Source organism: Urtica dioica, chromosome 1 (assembly GCF_054948205.1).
Source record: "Urtica dioica subsp. dioica isolate 48M chromosome 1, U.dioica_male_clone48M_v1_H2, whole genome shotgun sequence".
Taxonomy (NCBI): Eukaryota; Viridiplantae; Streptophyta; class Magnoliopsida; order Rosales; family Urticaceae; genus Urtica; species Urtica dioica.
Window position 1 is genome coordinate 2,608,078 of NC_142756.1, and position 15,112 is coordinate 2,623,189.

At 36.2% G+C, this 15,112-nt stretch overlaps 4 protein-coding genes across 5 annotated transcripts; 1 reads left to right on the top strand and 3 right to left on the bottom strand.

Moving 5' to 3' along the window:
- Positions 1-142: 142 nt before the first annotated feature.
- COP13 (Proteasome component (PCI) domain protein) lies at positions 143-3,218 on the bottom strand. Its single transcript, XM_089628820.1, has 11 exons — positions 2,903-3,218; positions 2,453-2,568; positions 2,052-2,298; positions 1,668-1,725; positions 1,471-1,560; positions 1,298-1,363; positions 1,108-1,197; positions 841-999; positions 632-753; positions 491-563; positions 143-415 (listed from the first exon to the last, which is right to left on the bottom strand). The coding sequence occupies exons 1-11, from the start codon at positions 3,085-3,087 to the stop codon at positions 347-349; spliced, it is 1,275 nt and encodes a 424-aa protein (XP_089484946.1). The 5' UTR covers positions 3,088-3,218; the 3' UTR covers positions 143-346.
- A 323-nt stretch (positions 3,219-3,541) lies between these two features.
- Positions 3,542-5,598, top strand: LOC149406305 (Thioredoxin superfamily protein). Its single transcript, XM_089628894.1, has 4 exons — positions 3,542-3,910; positions 4,123-4,266; positions 4,350-4,555; positions 5,209-5,598. Exons 1-4 carry the CDS (start codon positions 3,663-3,665, stop codon positions 5,367-5,369), a joined length of 759 nt encoding a protein of 252 aa, XP_089485020.1. The 5' UTR covers positions 3,542-3,662; the 3' UTR covers positions 5,370-5,598.
- Positions 5,599-5,728: 130 nt separating this feature from the next.
- Positions 5,729-9,020, bottom strand: LOC149406306 (Ribosomal protein L13 family protein). Its single transcript, XM_089628998.1, has 6 exons — positions 8,900-9,020; positions 8,140-8,199; positions 7,405-7,476; positions 7,023-7,189; positions 6,641-6,752; positions 5,729-6,163 (listed from the first exon to the last, which is right to left on the bottom strand). Exons 2-6 carry the CDS (start codon positions 8,179-8,181, stop codon positions 5,936-5,938), a joined length of 621 nt encoding a protein of 206 aa, XP_089485124.1. The 5' UTR covers positions 8,182-8,199; positions 8,900-9,020; the 3' UTR covers positions 5,729-5,935.
- A 2,993-nt stretch (positions 9,021-12,013) lies between these two features.
- On the bottom strand, positions 12,014-13,862 carry LOC149406307 (uncharacterized). Of its 2 annotated transcripts, XM_089626389.1 has the most exons (3): positions 13,369-13,862; positions 13,144-13,262; positions 12,014-12,038 (listed from the first exon to the last, which is right to left on the bottom strand). In XM_089626389.1, exons 1-2 carry the CDS (start codon positions 13,785-13,787, stop codon positions 13,160-13,162), a joined length of 522 nt encoding a protein of 173 aa, XP_089482515.1. In that variant the 5' UTR covers positions 13,788-13,862; the 3' UTR covers positions 12,014-12,038; positions 13,144-13,159. The 2 variants fall into 2 exon arrangements, with proteins under 2 accessions (XP_089482515.1, XP_089482510.1); XM_089626384.1 differs by lacking the exon at positions 12,014-12,038 and having other exon boundaries at positions 12,958-13,262.
- Positions 13,863-15,112: the final 1,250 nt, after the last annotated feature.

Below are 15,112 nucleotides of genomic sequence, written 5' to 3' on the forward strand. Positions count from 1 at the left end.
GTAGTGAAAATATGAGGTATTCTAGTCACTATCATCTCATTTGTGGAAGTTCCCTGAGAAACATCGCTAAATCTCTCTTGGCAATGCAAATGCTATATCCTTTGTTGGGCTTCAACGTACTATCAAATATTAAGCAGACCCGTAGAAAAAACTGATGGTAAACTAGAATGTTACGTAGATCACATCCACAAAGTGTTTGTTTTGCAACTAAACCAGATCAATCTATTTCTCAGCTGAGGTCCAAAATATATGAAAAAAAAAACTGTTTCTTTGCACTGTTCGCAGCCGACGGATCATCGATCGCTAGTTCGGGTCCCGGTCCCTATACAAAGCATTCTCGCTCGGCTCATATGTTAAATTTCTGAGGAACACTGTCATAGTCATCGAGATCGAATCTCGGGCGCTCTCTTCCAACCTGAAAACACACAGAAGCCATTAAAGAGACCAACCAAATAAGTTTCCGAGTCGAACCAAGAAACAAAGACCTTACCTTTGCTAGGTATAACGGATCGCACGAGATGTTTTCATCCATAGCAGTCAACTTCTTTGAAAGTGCTGTAATCCTGAAAAAAAAAAAAATTTGAACCACAGTTTAGACATATATGATTTACATGCAATATTCTACTTTTACCTCTGGATAGACGAGTCGATGTGGTCGATCATCTCTGAGGTTTTGTACTGTTCGGGATCTTCGAGAAACCTAACCATCCCGTCTTTCTGGTTGATTGATGCGTATATTTCACCATCTCGAATCTGCAGTACAATACTAGAATGTCAAGACACTAATAACGTGAATTTCTATGCTTAGTGGTCCCAACGCTCACATATGTTAAGTCATACCATTTGCAGAACATGCATTTCGGCTTCCTTTGCACTGTTTAATTGGACAGTGTTGGCTATATCCTGGAGCGAGAGAGTCAAGTATGTCTGAGTAAGTCTCTGGATATTTCGCTTGTACATGGAAGCTACAACCTGCTTTACCAGCCCGAGATTGTAGTCCTGCACAGAGATATTCAATTGTAATATTATACACACAAGAACACACAGTGCAATGAATAGGTCCCAGAAACTGAAAGATGATGAAGAAGAAGGTTTTGGGAAGCTCACACTTTCAAACTTGGTAATGTTTGTCTGAACATACGTCTCCAAATCTGAAATCTTTCCGGCGCCGTAATTATTTGCCAACTCAATGTAGGGCTGTTCAAAGAAGACCGAAAAAAAACCAGGGACCAGATTAAACGAAATTCTCTAAATAGAGAGAATCTACAAAGGGAAAATAAATTTTCAACAGCATTACATGAGAGAGAGTTTTTAAATTCCTTTGAGCTGCCGATGAAGTATACTTTGGGAAGCTGGTTGAGAACTGGCGCCAAAAAGCCAAACATTATTAAAATGTGGATGAAAATTTACAGACTGAACTTTTCCAACGTCTAATTGACAAGATAAGGGAAATTGAGATTGGAAACATACTTGTCCATGATGGATGAGAGAAACAAGGATGTACTTTTTATATGCTTCAACTGCTATGGCATTGATAGTTGGCATTGGTGCAGTTACAACCTGGAGAGAGCATGTAAAAATTCACTTGAAGTTATCATCAGCTAACCGAAAGGCTCATCCAGCTTTGTGGGGAAAAAAAATTAAGAGGGTAAAAAGCGATAACCCACATTGTGCAGAAGCTCCAATGCTTTGCGGAATTGCTTTTGTCCTATGCATATCATCCCCCTATTGACGACGATAGAACGTCAAAATAATATAATCAACTTTCTAAGTGATAAATACCAATTTATAGCTTGGGTTATTTCACTAACGAGACTAGATAAATCACAATAACCCAAGTTGTGTGCTAGTAAATAAAACTATAACCTATGTGTATTAATCTAGAGCAGAAATTTCGAAAGAAACAAAAAAATAAAGGGAAAAAAAAGCAGTAGCAAAACTAAGATGCCTACAAATCCAAAGCATCAAACAACATGGAAATGGGTCTTTATAGACATTTTTTTTTTCTTTTTCCAGCAGTGAACAAAGAAGAAGAAGAAGAAGAAGCTCACCCATAATAGCCGTAGAGAAAAAGATCTTTTGGCTGATCAACCTCGAAGATGTCTTCATGCAAAACGGAGAGGCCAGTTTTGTAGCACTTGGCCAACAAGCAAAGAAGTAAGAATTCCGGGTGCAATGAAGTCAAATGTTCTGAAGAGGTTTGAAGTTTCCTGATCGCCGACAACATCGGAGCGACCCCTCTAATCGGGGCATTGAGCACCAAAACTTGGTCTTTCAGTTTCTTACAAACTGATATGACTGCAAAAACACAACAAATTAGAACAATGACATGACTGTAGTATTTGTATGAGAGGCCAAGCCAACAATGTTTCATTATTTTGAAGACCATCCAATTTTCTAACAAACTGTTTCCAATCCTCAGAAACATTCGAAGTGTCTTAAATGAACTCACATTTCTCGGGCGCCAAACGAATTTGCTCCGTATCACAAGCACTGATGAATCTGCAAATGGCTAGAACCAAGTCGCTTGTTCGCTCTTTCAAAACCGGACCAGACGAACATGCTTCTCTGTGACCATAAAATCCCGAGTTAATATGGGACTCTGAAATTACAAGTTTCGGTAGAGAAATTCAATTCTATGAGGATTTCTAAAAAAAAAAAAAAAAAAAAAAAAAGCTAATTGCATTTTCGAATTAGGACAATCATTTGATTCGGGAACAAATAAACGAATTGAACACAACTATAGTATATTAAAGAATAAAATGTTTGGAGTTAGGGCACAAATAAAATCGCAGTGATACACACTCCTGCTCCGATCACTAGAATCGAATAACTGGCATATAAATCAGTAATCTTAAACCCTAAACAAATCACGAGGAGAGAAAGAGAGAGAGAGAGTTACAGTATGTAGAGATATCCGAGAGAGTGTTTGGAGGAGTCAAGCTGTTCGAGCGCAGGGAACAACCGAGTCGACTCGGCGCGGAGCGAGTCTTCGGCTTGCCTCAGTACTACGTGAAGCCGAGAGATATCTCCGGGGGAGCTCGACAGCCCCTGGATTTGAGTCACCACCGCTTCCAACGATTCCATGGATTTTAGTTGAAGGCTTTCCCTCCCAGTCGATTTGTCTTTGGTCCTAAGCTCTCCGAGTTCTATTTTCCCATTTGAGCTGTATTAATGGCGGATTCGACTCGTTCCTCGTGCTGAGTCGACTCGCAGCGATCTGTAACTCGGATATTGGGCTTTTATTAATAGGTTCAAGCCCATTATTATAAATCATATCAGTTTCACTTTTGCCCCTATTTATTGGGTTAATACAGTGTTTGACCCTACCGGTCAGAATAATATTTTTTTTTACCCTTCAGTCAGTAAAAATAATATCCAAAAATTAATATTACACTCAATTGACAGCCGAGATTCTCGACACATCCACATAGAAAAAAAAAAACCGTAGGTAAATCAAATTAACATGGCAAGCTTAATTTTTCTAAATAGAATGATTTACTATTCTTCTCTTTTAGAATTGTGTGGTTAAAGTATAATTATTTTATAGTTTGTGGGCCTAAAATCAAATACAATTCCGAGAAAAGGAGCAACAACAACAGCAGAGAAAAGCTAAAGATTCGAAAGGAAAGTTTCGGAAAGATCGAGATTCAGAGGCAACCATGGGAGATTATCATTTCGTGTACAAGGATTTGGACGGAGCTTCGACTCAGTGGGACGATCTTCAGCGAAAGCACGGCAATCTTCCACCGAAACCGCCGGTGTTTAAGCCTCCGGCGTTCGCTCCCGCCGAGGACGAATCATCTCTCCCCAAGGACAAATCCTGGATCGATCGCAAGACCGAGGACGAGCTCGAAGACCTCGACGACGACGATGCTTTTGACGACGATCGCTTTCTCGAAGAATACAGGTATTCTTTTTGCCGCAGTCGAAATGATAAAATTTGTATCTTAATAGATCGTTTTGATCTCACGAATATGAACTGGTCTGATGGTATGAGGAATTCGATTCGGAATGTAAGAACTGTAAAAGTTTGGGTATTTATAAATATGTGGTTGTTTGACTTTGTTCATCGTAATTAGTTTGTTTGTTGATATAGAGCTGTATGGATATTGTTCATAGGAAGAAGAGGTTGACTGAGCTTAGAGAAGCAGCTAAGGTTGCAAAATTCGGGTCGATTATGCCGATTTCGGGATCCGATTTCGTGAGAGAGGTCTCTCAAGCTCCATCTGATGTTTGGGTTGTTGTGCTTCTCTACAAAGAAGGGTATTCACTTTTTCATTCCGAGCTTTTTGATTATTTTGGATTAGAATGATCTTTACAAAAAAAAAACATTGAATTCATTGTAGAATCGCAGACTGTGCCGTGCTGATGCAATGCCTAGAGGAATTGGCGACTCGATATCCAGCAACGAAATTTTGCAAGATAATATCAACCGATTGTATTCCTAATTACCCGGACCGAAACCTTCCCACTGTTCTAGTGTACAACAATAGCGCAGTCAAAGCAAACCATGTTGGCATGCATAGATTTGGACGGAGATGTACACCCGAAGGTACTCACAATCCAACCACGAAATGATTAGTTAATTGTTTATGGGAAGAAATATTATTACTAGGAGTTTGATAGTCTAAAAAGAAAGAAAAAAGTCATTCAGGCAGGAAATGAATTAGCTTGATCTAAGGCTTAGGCTTTTGGATTTGGTAGAGTTTATCGATGGAATTCAAAGATTTTTATTGCTAGCTATATTCTTATACGCTTTGAAAGAGTTGCTTTAGTTAGTTTGTTAGGGCAAGAAATAGTATTAGCAGGTCATTTAGGCAGGAAATGAATAGCTTTGTTTAAGGCTTAGCCTTCTAGTAAAAGTCATTGATCACTTAGGTACTCGATCATCTTGTATTCTGCATCAGATTATCGACGGAATTTGTAGGTTATTTTATTATCACAATATCGTTATATGTTTTTCGAACTATAGGGGCTGCGAATTAATTAGTTAATTGCTTAGGGTATGGAATAGTATTATTGGAAGCTATAGGTTTTATTGTCTACAAAGAATAATTTAGGCAGGAAATGAAACGAATTAGCTTGGTGCGAGGGTTAGCCTTTCGGTTGAGTTACAGGTCTCTCAGATACCTGATTATGTCAGTTTATTGACGGCATTCGAAAGTTCTTATAAAATTATTGTTATATGCATTTGGAAAACTATAGGTGTGGCGTTAGTCCTGTGCCAATCGGACCCGGTTCTCAACGACGGCCAAAGTGGAGGCGATCAATCAAGAGACTCCGTAATTGACGGAGTTCGAAAGAGGTTCTTGGAAAAAGTCGTTTCACAGCACGAGGAAGACGATGATGGATCTTCAAGTGATTAGAAGAAGGCTTTTAGTTTGAGGAGGATTATATACTTTCTTTAGTTTTTGAGTATTGGTTTGAGTTTTGTGAAGTAGCCTTTTGACACTTTTTAACTGTTGTAAAACTTTATTGTCAATGAGACTTAATCGCTTGATTGTATTTTTGTATTTGTAATGTGACACGTTTTACTCTGAACTCACCCAAATCATAGGCTTAAAGCCTTAAATTAAGTCGTCGTAGTTATTGGAATCTATATTTATTTAATATATTATTTTAAGCTTAAATTAAGTCATGCATTTTTTTTTTTTTTTTAAATTTTGAAGTCCATATCTGCGGAGAAATAACAGAAGTTTTACGTATAAAACCGTATAAGGCAAGCTATATGAACGTAAGATTTTTGCATTCGTACCAGTCATACAATATCTGCTTGTCAATGGCTACAAAATTATTTGCCACTCCAAAAAGACATTGAAATCTCAAAAAAAAAATGATCCGGAAAAACAGAAAGACACAAATTTGAACTTTCTGAACCGCCTATCGATTTTTTTCCCCTGGGCTCTCGTTTAAGCCTACACTGTGGCGAGCCTCACGACTCTTCAACTTGTAATTTATTCCTGTTCTTCTTGCTTCCTTTGACCGTGTCGCCGGTATCGTTTTCCTTCTCTACAGCCTTCTTTTGAGCTCGAACCATGGCTCTTCTGGCACGAGGACGAAGCTCTCTCACTGTCCGAGGAGGCATCGCATACTCTTCAAGAGGCCGGTCCCCAAAAGGATGCTCGCTTCCCGGGAATATCCTCAGCTTTAAATCTCTATCCTACAACCATATAAACGATAGAGGCGTGAGAGAAAGAGAGAGACTTGGATATGTTTAAGCCCTCGTTTGGAACCAGAATTTTTAATAAGGATTTAAATGAAAAGTCGGGGAAAATTTGAGGGGGAAAACTATTTTCTTATTCTTGTTCGGATATGCCAAGAAGATTTATGGAGACATGTGCGAGATAGGTATAATGAAATCTCGCGAATGCGAATTCGGTTTTTTATATTCCATGGTATACTTTTAGGAAAACTGAAATCCGTGTTTTAGTTATACACTATCCTTCAAATTATTCTTTTGATTTTTTTCTGGCCAAATTAGTTATAGGGCGTTCCGTTTTCTTTTTCCCTTGCATTTTCCAAGGTTTCAAACATAGCACAAGTCTTCCAGTAAAATATAATTGGGCCAAAGATGACACACACACACACACACACACACACACATATATTTATATAAATATGTAAAGACGATACGTACATCACGTAATTTGTTCCTGGGAAGCATGCGGAGAACAGCTTTCCGAATGACTTCAGTCGGGTCTTTAGCCATCTGATCTTTCAAGCTCCTTTCCTTGAGGTGCCCAACATACCTACAGTTCATCAATACAAGTTCGACATTCATATAAATTATTTGTTTGATTAAAAAAAAAAGTGCCAATAGTGATATCAGCTTATTTTTCAGGCATCACTAACTACATGAAAAATCTAGTCTCTTGTTGCCTAGTTTGCCAATAGAGTTTACCATCTAGTCATCTAGTTTTCACCGTTAAGTAGGAAATCGATTTATTTTTTCAAATTGAAAATGAATACCCAACGAGCACGACTTTCCGATTGGAATTTATTGTGATAAAAATTGTTACCCGGTATGCCAACGGTAAAACTTATTGGTAAGTTTTCTTCCAGTAACGCAGACTTCCTTGGCGTTAAGCACAACACACATATCTCCATTCTCTAGATACGGTGTGTATGTTGGCTTATCTTTGCCTTGGATAACAGTTGATATCTGAGATGCTAATCTTCCAAGAACCTTCACCAAAAGAAAAATAAAGTAATCAATGTAAAAAAAAAAAAAAAGCAAACCAGCATTTGGATTTTCATCATATCAATTAGCTCAATAATATCGAACTTCAAGAACGAACAGTGTTTGAACACTTCATATAAGATTTCTCTATGAATATATTGAAATATATAAAAAGAAAAAAAAATCAGAGTAATTAATTACACCAAGGCTAGTATCCAAACCTGGCCTTTAGCGTCAAATACTCTCCATCTTAGACCATCTAGATTAATTCTACGAATACCCGCAACTGCTTTCTGCAAAAATAGCACAAACTTCAGGGTTGATTCAAGTAATAATTGTATATAGACAAAAGAAAATCTTAGAAAATATATAATAACTGTTTAGTAATTAAATATGATACAATAAAAATTCTAAAGGAAGTCATTTTTTACTCTGCTTCATCAAATCACTTCATAGTATAATCTGATTTATAAAAAATCACACTTCCTTCTTCGAACACTAAACTAAGAACTCATATGAACTTCAAAATTTAACAAATGGATAAACGGATTCTATATATCAGATAGATGAACAATAAGGTAAAAATTTGTGATTCAGCACCTAAATCTATGAATTTTGTAACACCTATTTAGAAGTATACTTACAGGTTACAGTGGAAACAAAAGTTCAGAACTTCAGCTAATCATTTGCACTAAAAAATTATTCACAAATTCTTCTACAATATAGAAATGAATCGGCTGATTGAAAATTTTGTACAGAAAAAACATTCATATGAACATCATCTAAATCGATTAATTACGTATGCAGTTTGACATCATTCGAGTCTTTCAAAATGATTACGTGAGACAAGATTTGAATCCATAGTAAATCATGCCAATTTGAATGAAATAAACGATAATAATAAAAATGAGAAGAGACATATTCCAAAGGTTGAAGAAAAACGAATGAAACATTGCCTTCAAGTTTCCACTGAAAGACGAAGCGGCTTGACTTGCCATCTCTGTTTTAATTTGGAGCTGTAAAAAAAATTCCGGATTCGGATATTAGAAAATGGTCAAACTAAAAAAGTGGTTGCTTCAAATTCAAATACTTTTCTAAGATCGTATGTCACATAACTAATGAATCAATTAATAAAATAAATAGGAACTCCTTCAAAGCATAGCCATAGACTACACTGGAAGACAAAAGACAAGACACCATGGATATTTAAGCCGTAATCACCATATATGCTTTATCTCTGTAACCAATTGATTTCAACAATCACTTACAACTTGCTGGGATTTTTTTTAAGTAAATGACCTTAATTGAACACCATTTTGCAGATTTGGACTTGTTATATAGACTTTTTCTTTTTCATTTACTTTTATTCGGTTTCAACTTTCAACTAAGAAAAACGCAGTCCTAAACTTCTAAGTCAAAACCAGGATCAGATTCCCCAAAAGCCAAATACACGAACAAAAATCATCATCTAAGCCCTAAAATCAGGGACCCTGGAATGCTCTACCTGGTATATCTTGATTAGACTTTGCCAAAAAAACGGAATATGAATTTTAGACGATTTCAAATTACATAAACTAAAAACAACAAAAATGACTCTGAGTAAAAAGCACATCAATTATATATTTTCGCAATGAAATAGGGAATTCAAGCAAAACTAATCAACACGTGAACAAAATAAAATAAAAAAAAAACTGAAACTTAGGGTTTGAACATTACCTGGTGGTGCGATACGGTGGGAGAAGGCGAGACGGCGAGCAATTGGGAGCGACGGCTAGAGGCTTTTCTAGTTACTCACTAGGTTTTTTAATTTAATAATTTTTTTTATCTTTTTATATTTAATTATATTCAAGTAGATATAGAGTAGGGAGATTGATACCAAAAATACCAAATGTATGTATCAAATATTTAGCCTAGTGAGTAAAGACAAATATACCTCTGAAATATAATTTAAACATTTCCTCAAAAAAAAAAAAATATATAATTTAAACAAAAAAAAAAAAAAAATAAAAAACCTCAAAGGAAATTGACAATGATATCATTTGTTTGTTACTTACCAAAAATCAACAAAAACTCAAATATTTATACATCTAGTACCAAATCGATCACGAACTACAATCAATTCGTGACCTATGTGCTACGAAATCAAACAAGCTCGTGACCGATTTGGTACTAAATGTGTCAATATTCGAGTTTTGGTTGATTTTTGGTAATGACAAGCGATTGATATTATTGATGTCAATTTCTCAAACCTCATCCGCCCGTTCTTTTTCAAAGCTTCCCACGCACCTATTCACTTCACTTCTTCTGGTTTAAGGGGAAAAAAAAACTTATCTCGCAGTCATCACTCTCTCTGTGAACTTCACGATTCATATTAAAAAAACTTCTCTCAAAATCGTTGCTCTCTCTGTCTCTCTTCTCTATTGCCCATCAACAAAACAATGTTCTCTTCACTCTCATTCTCTTAACTTTCCGGTTCCAAAACTAGAAAACCCCTAAAAAAAACCCATTATTATGAAGTAATCCAAATCGATCAAGGAAGCTTCTACGCCAATGGAAGTCTGATGAAGCCCTAGGACAGCTTCAAATAGTGACATAAAAGCCATGTCGTCTCTAAAGAGAAAAGAACCGGAGGTGTCGCCGCATATACTCGAGCGGAGACAAAAATTTGATAATGAACATGTCTCGAGGTAACACAATAACCAAAACCACAACTACAACCACAACCACAATCAGTTGAGGTAACACCATTTCTGTATTGTGTTTAAGTTTAAACAACTGTAGTTCGTGACAGATCTATCAAGGAATAATCTAGTATGTGACATATCTGCCACGAAATACCCTAGTCCATGACACATCTGTCATGGAGTAACCTAGTTCGTGACATATATGTCACGAACTCAAATTATTTCGTGACACATCTGACTTTGTTATTGTACTTATGAAATCTAACTACAATCCCGGTTCGAGGTTCTCAAAAATGTAGTCCGAAATCTCCAAGGTTGTTTCCTTTGAAGAGGACTACATAAAGTTTAAAAATGAGATTCTCGACGCAGTGAAGTGCTTCAGAGTTAGTCTTGATGATCTAGATCAGTTCTACAATTGGAGACGTAAACTTGAGAAGGAAAAGAAGCAGTTTGAGAGAACCTCCAGATTACGTGAGCAAGCGAAAAAGCACATTGCGAGGAAGAAGCAAGAAGAAGAAAAGAAGAAAAAAAAGGAAGAAGAGGAAAGAGGATGAAGAGAAGGAAAAAAAAAAAAAAAGAGGAACAAGAAGAGGAAGCGAAAAAAAAGAAAAAAGAGGAAGAAGAAGAAGAAGAAGAAGAAAATGTGATGAAGAAGAGGATGTGTCACAGATAAAGCCACTTCGTGACACATGTGTCACATATTGAATGTATTTCGTGACAAATGTGTCACAGACTCAAAGTATTTCGTGACAGATGTGTCAAAGTATCAATGTATTTTCATGACAGATGCGTCATGGAATCAATGTATTTTCGTGACAAATGTGTCACAGAATTAATCTAGGTCTATGACACATCTGTCACAAAATACATTGATTATGTGACAGATGTGTCACGAAATATATTGATTCCGTGACAAATTTTTCAAATTTAAAACTTCCAAGAAATAATTAATGTTTTTTTTCGTGCAGCATATTGACATCGAGATGTATTACCTTCGTAAGAAGAAAAATACTGATTTGATAATTCACTCATTCAATGTCATGTCAACAATCTTTTGCAAGTATCTTTGAGATACTTACACTGAGTTCAAAGACGAAATGTAATGACACATATGGCACGAAATGTAATGACTTTTCTTGCTTTTTTAATCAGTCAAAAACGTCACGAAACTCCTAAACAGTAACAACAACGTCAAAAATTTGAAAATTTGTCTTATCAATAAACCCAACAACACCAGTAAAGTTCTAAACATTGAAAATGAAATACATACCAAAACATAAAGGAAGTTCTAAACATTAAAGGAAACACAAGAAAACTTAAAAAAAATATTTGTGTGAAATTACAAACCAAACCAGTGCCTCATCCCCGGAGCTCTCATTTCTGGTGGAATTGGATTGCGGCACGTAGCTCTATTGTGGCCTACACACGTCCACATCGGAAACATTTGCGAAGCCGTACATCAGATTCTCCTAGAGAATGAATCCTTCTCTTCCTAGGTCTATTGGTATATGTCTGGTGAGCAAGAAGAAGGGACGCGTCAAGAAGAATGAAACTGTGTTTGGTTTGAGCAAAGAAGAAGTCAGGAGAAAAATTGGGGAAAATTTTGACGGATGATAGTTGAAGAAAGAATTAATTCTCTCACCGAAGTATTATTTCTGTCAAATTTTGAATTTTAAGTTATATTTAGTAAATAGCATCCATTTTGATTCAAATATCATTAGTGTCAATCTCCCAAAAATAAAAATAGTATACATATCAACATAACATATTCAACTTTTTCATGCCATTTGTGAAATTGAGGAGTGGATCCCAAGAATGCGTAGGCGGCAAAGATTGAGGAAGACTTAATATTAGGGTTGTGAATTTGTTTCTGGTTATCATATTCATGAGAAACTATGTATTGACCATATCTTCTTTTTTATTCTTTGAGCAAATGAACCTCTCGAATTTTCATGTGTAGCTTTTGTGATTCAAAATCTAAAACCACATAGAAAGCAGTAATCAAGAAGAGTCAATACATTTTTCTCAATTCCCTTTGTTACACGATCACTTACTTTGTATTACAAACGCTTCAAATAGTATTATTATATTCAGATCCGAGATTACAAGCCAAAGACATATTAGTAAACACATAAAGGCTGAGTGAGAGGCAGATCCAGGGCGTAACATAACTTAAAGGAAAAACAATCAAATACAAATCAACAATCTCGAAAACAAAATACTCTTTTTTTGTTCTTTATACTCTTGTTATTTTTTTTTCCACATCTTCTATGAAGTCATGGCAATCCTACTTTGTGGAATCGCTATTACAGAAAGCAATATATTCTGTTTTTCCACTAATACAAATCAATCCGAGGTTACAAGCTCTTAAAGCTTTCTATTTTCTCTTACGTAAGAATAACAATCAAACACAAATCAACATCACTCTTATTATTTAATTTTATTTGTTTTCAATTTTAAACACACACAAAAAAGAAAAAAGTTTACACCATATCGGCATAAAATATTCAAAATTTTCATGCCTGTGAATGTTCAAATCGTTTGTGAAATTTTTCCGAGGATATCAAGTCCACATCCTAATCTCACCAGTTCACCCCAAAAGACACAACCCAACCCCAAACCTAAATCACATTCATGCCTGTGAAAGTCAAATCATTTGTGAATAAATTTGCCTGAGGATATCAAGTCCACATCCTAATCTCAACAACTCAGCGAAAAACACTCAATCCAGCCCCAAGCCTAAATCACATTCATGTCTGTGAAAGTTAAAAACATTCGTGAAAAAGTTTTCTTGAGGATATCAAGACCAAATCCTAATCTCACCAACTCAGCCAAAAACACTCAATCCAGCCCCAAGCCTAGACGACATTCATGTCAGTGAAAGAAACATTTGGGAAAAGTTTGACTAAGGATATCGCCAATTAACAAAAAAAAAAACTCAATCCAACCCCAGGCTTATAACAGTCTGTTTAGTATCGATTTTACATCTCATATAGGAAAAAGATGTAGAAAATGACCGAGAATACTTGGAGGTTTTAAAACTTCATTCAACAATTATATTTCTAAAGAATAATAATATGATTCAAACAAAGAAATTAAATTTTATGAACGTACTCCAACTCTTTTATTTTTTCAAACAGATCAAAAACTAAACCAACAATGTTTATCATTGATAATCCACCCAGGAGCGAAACAAATCCAAGATTTACAAGATGGTAATATAGAAAAGAGTTTGAAACAAATAAACCTAGTTCATGATCTGAAAATATGACCTACCGAGTCGGCGGTGATTTCACGAGGTGGCGGCGATGAGAGCTTCGGGGTCGGAGTCAGAGAGGTGTTGCCGCTTGGGACTTGGGATCGGCGGAGGAGAAGAAGAACGAAGGCGTTTTTTCCTAAAAAGAGAAATAAAAGATCGAGTCATAAACGTTAAATTATTAAAAAAAAAAAAAAAAAAATTCGTAAAACCTAATAAATATTTAATTAATAAAAAGCAATTACTCGTCTTCGGGGACTGGCAAGGCATCAGTAAATCTTTCGATGGTGAAAAAAAGTTCGACGAACAGAGCGAAAATAGAGTTTTCGCTCTCTACGGGGCGATAGGCATCATTCTTCGTAAGCTCTGCGCACTTGAGAACGTGGAAGACGATGCGGCTGTAATCGGAGCGGATAATCTCCGTCGGAATTAAGGTTGCTTCGGAAAGTATGTTCACGACGGCGTCTTCGTCGAGCGCGTCGACAGGGACGTTTTTTGTGACCTCCAAGTAGCGGACACCGGATCCGAATGGAACTCCGAACACGGACACGAGGCGGATCAAGAACTCCGTTGGACCTTCCGTCTCCCGCGCCATATTGTCGCCCTTCACGGAGAACATCGGACCTTTACCAAGCACTTTGAACGGAACAGACTCGCTTCCCATCTCTGCGTTTAGATTGAGATCCCAGAATTTTGCGTAAAATCTTAAACCCGATTCTATTTTTCGGTAGTGTACATAATATCCTTTTTTATAATCTTTTTTCTTTTAGAATAAAAAAGACATATTTATCCCAGAATTATGGTTATGACGAAAATACGCTAGTTGTACTATCAAATCAATGGTTTTGCTCCTCAATATCATTTTGTCTTTTTGTATATTTTAACGTCCATCCGTATGTTAAATACCTATGCATTTATCACGTGGTAAGGGAAGTATTGGATCTCCGGTATATAAAGTGTTTTTGGGCGTAAACGGACCTTGACTTCCACCGTAGCGTAACGAATATGTTTTTATCTTTATTATGTTTACACTTTCGAAGTGGTCTGCGTTGAAATAATGAAGATTTGACTTTAGTTTTGAGTTTTTAGTAAAAATTAATTGATTCGAAAAAAAATTGGTGTAGATAACTGCAAATCACTGCACATGGCCGCAACTTTATTGATATCAGTTGTGGTTATTTTTTTTTCAAGACAGACTCGATGAATGTTTATAAATCGTAATATCTCGCAGGCTTTTGTAAAACGCCGTAACAAAAACCGGTTTACTACAGTAACTTATGATCATTTGGGATTAGTTGCGGTGGATACGATCGTGAGTTATTATGATTTTTGTATTTAATGTTGTTTGTTTAAATGTGCCGATTTTCGTGGTGTTATTCTTATGTTTGATGGAATTTGGGTCTTAAAGGTGGTGAATTGGCTGTATTTTTTGAGGGAGTGAAAATGAGCTTAAGGGCATGGAAGTAAAAGTTCTGCTACATAAAAAATCAGTTGGAGAGTAATGCTGGAAGACTGAGGGTTAATCGTCTACCATCTCAAGGTGAAATAGTTGTTGCACAATGCAAATGTGGCAAATGCGGCGGTCGTGATCATATTCGAGCTTCATGTAACGCAATATCATGATGTTATGTTAATTCTTTGTTATTTTGATTCAATATGGAAGATATTTTGTACTTTTATGAGAATTATAAGACTGAATTATGTTTAAAAGTTTATTTTCTAGTTTTCTCAAACACTTTAGTGAAGTTTCTTTCGGCTAATATACCACAGGTCATCGTAGAATATCTTGCGGTCACTTGCGGGTTTATGCAGAAGCATGCGGTGACTATTCCAACTAAAGTAGGATGCGGTAATTTGCGATTACATGTATACAATACATACGACAACCAGTTTATAATCAAAACTTGTTCTTCACGACATAATGACGGATTTTTAACAAGTAAAGTACACTCGCAACAAACAAAACATAATAATGGGTTTTTAAATGAT

Coding starts and splice junctions, on each gene's coding strand:
- LOC149406307 (XM_089626389.1), bottom strand. CDS start 13,787: ATGGGAAGCGAGTCTGTTCCGTTCAAAGTGCTTGGTAAAGGTCCGATG. Junction 13,263..13,368: donor TTGCCAGTCCCCGAAGACGA/GTAATTGCTTTT, acceptor TTCTCTTTTTAG/GAAAAAACGCCTTCGTTCTT.
- LOC149406305 (XM_089628894.1), top strand. CDS start 3,663: ATGGGAGATTATCATTTCGTGTACAAGGATTTGGACGGAGCTTCGACT. Junction 4,267..4,349: donor GTGCTTCTCTACAAAGAAGG/GTATTCACTTTT, acceptor AATTCATTGTAG/AATCGCAGACTGTGCCGTGC. Junction 4,556..5,208: donor ACGGAGATGTACACCCGAAG/GTACTCACAATC, acceptor GGAAAACTATAG/GTGTGGCGTTAGTCCTGTGC.
- LOC149406306 (XM_089628998.1), bottom strand. CDS start 8,181: ATGGCAAGTCAAGCCGCTTCGTCTTTCAGTGGAAACTTGAAG. Junction 7,477..8,139: donor CTTTCAGTGGAAACTTGAAG/GCAATGTTTCAT, acceptor CTATTTTTGCAG/AAAGCAGTTGCGGGTATTCG. Junction 7,190..7,404: donor TATTTGACGCTAAAGGCCAG/GTTTGGATACTA, acceptor CTTTTGGTGAAG/GTTCTTGGAAGATTAGCATC.
- COP13 (XM_089628820.1), bottom strand. CDS start 3,087: ATGGAATCGTTGGAAGCGGTGGTGACTCAAATCCAGGGGCTGTCGAGC. Junction 564..631: donor ATCGACTCGTCTATCCAGAG/GTAAAAGTAGAA, acceptor TTTTTTTTTCAG/GATTACAGCACTTTCAAAGA. Junction 416..490: donor ATCCGTTATACCTAGCAAAG/GTAAGGTCTTTG, acceptor GTGTGTTTTCAG/GTTGGAAGAGAGCGCCCGAG.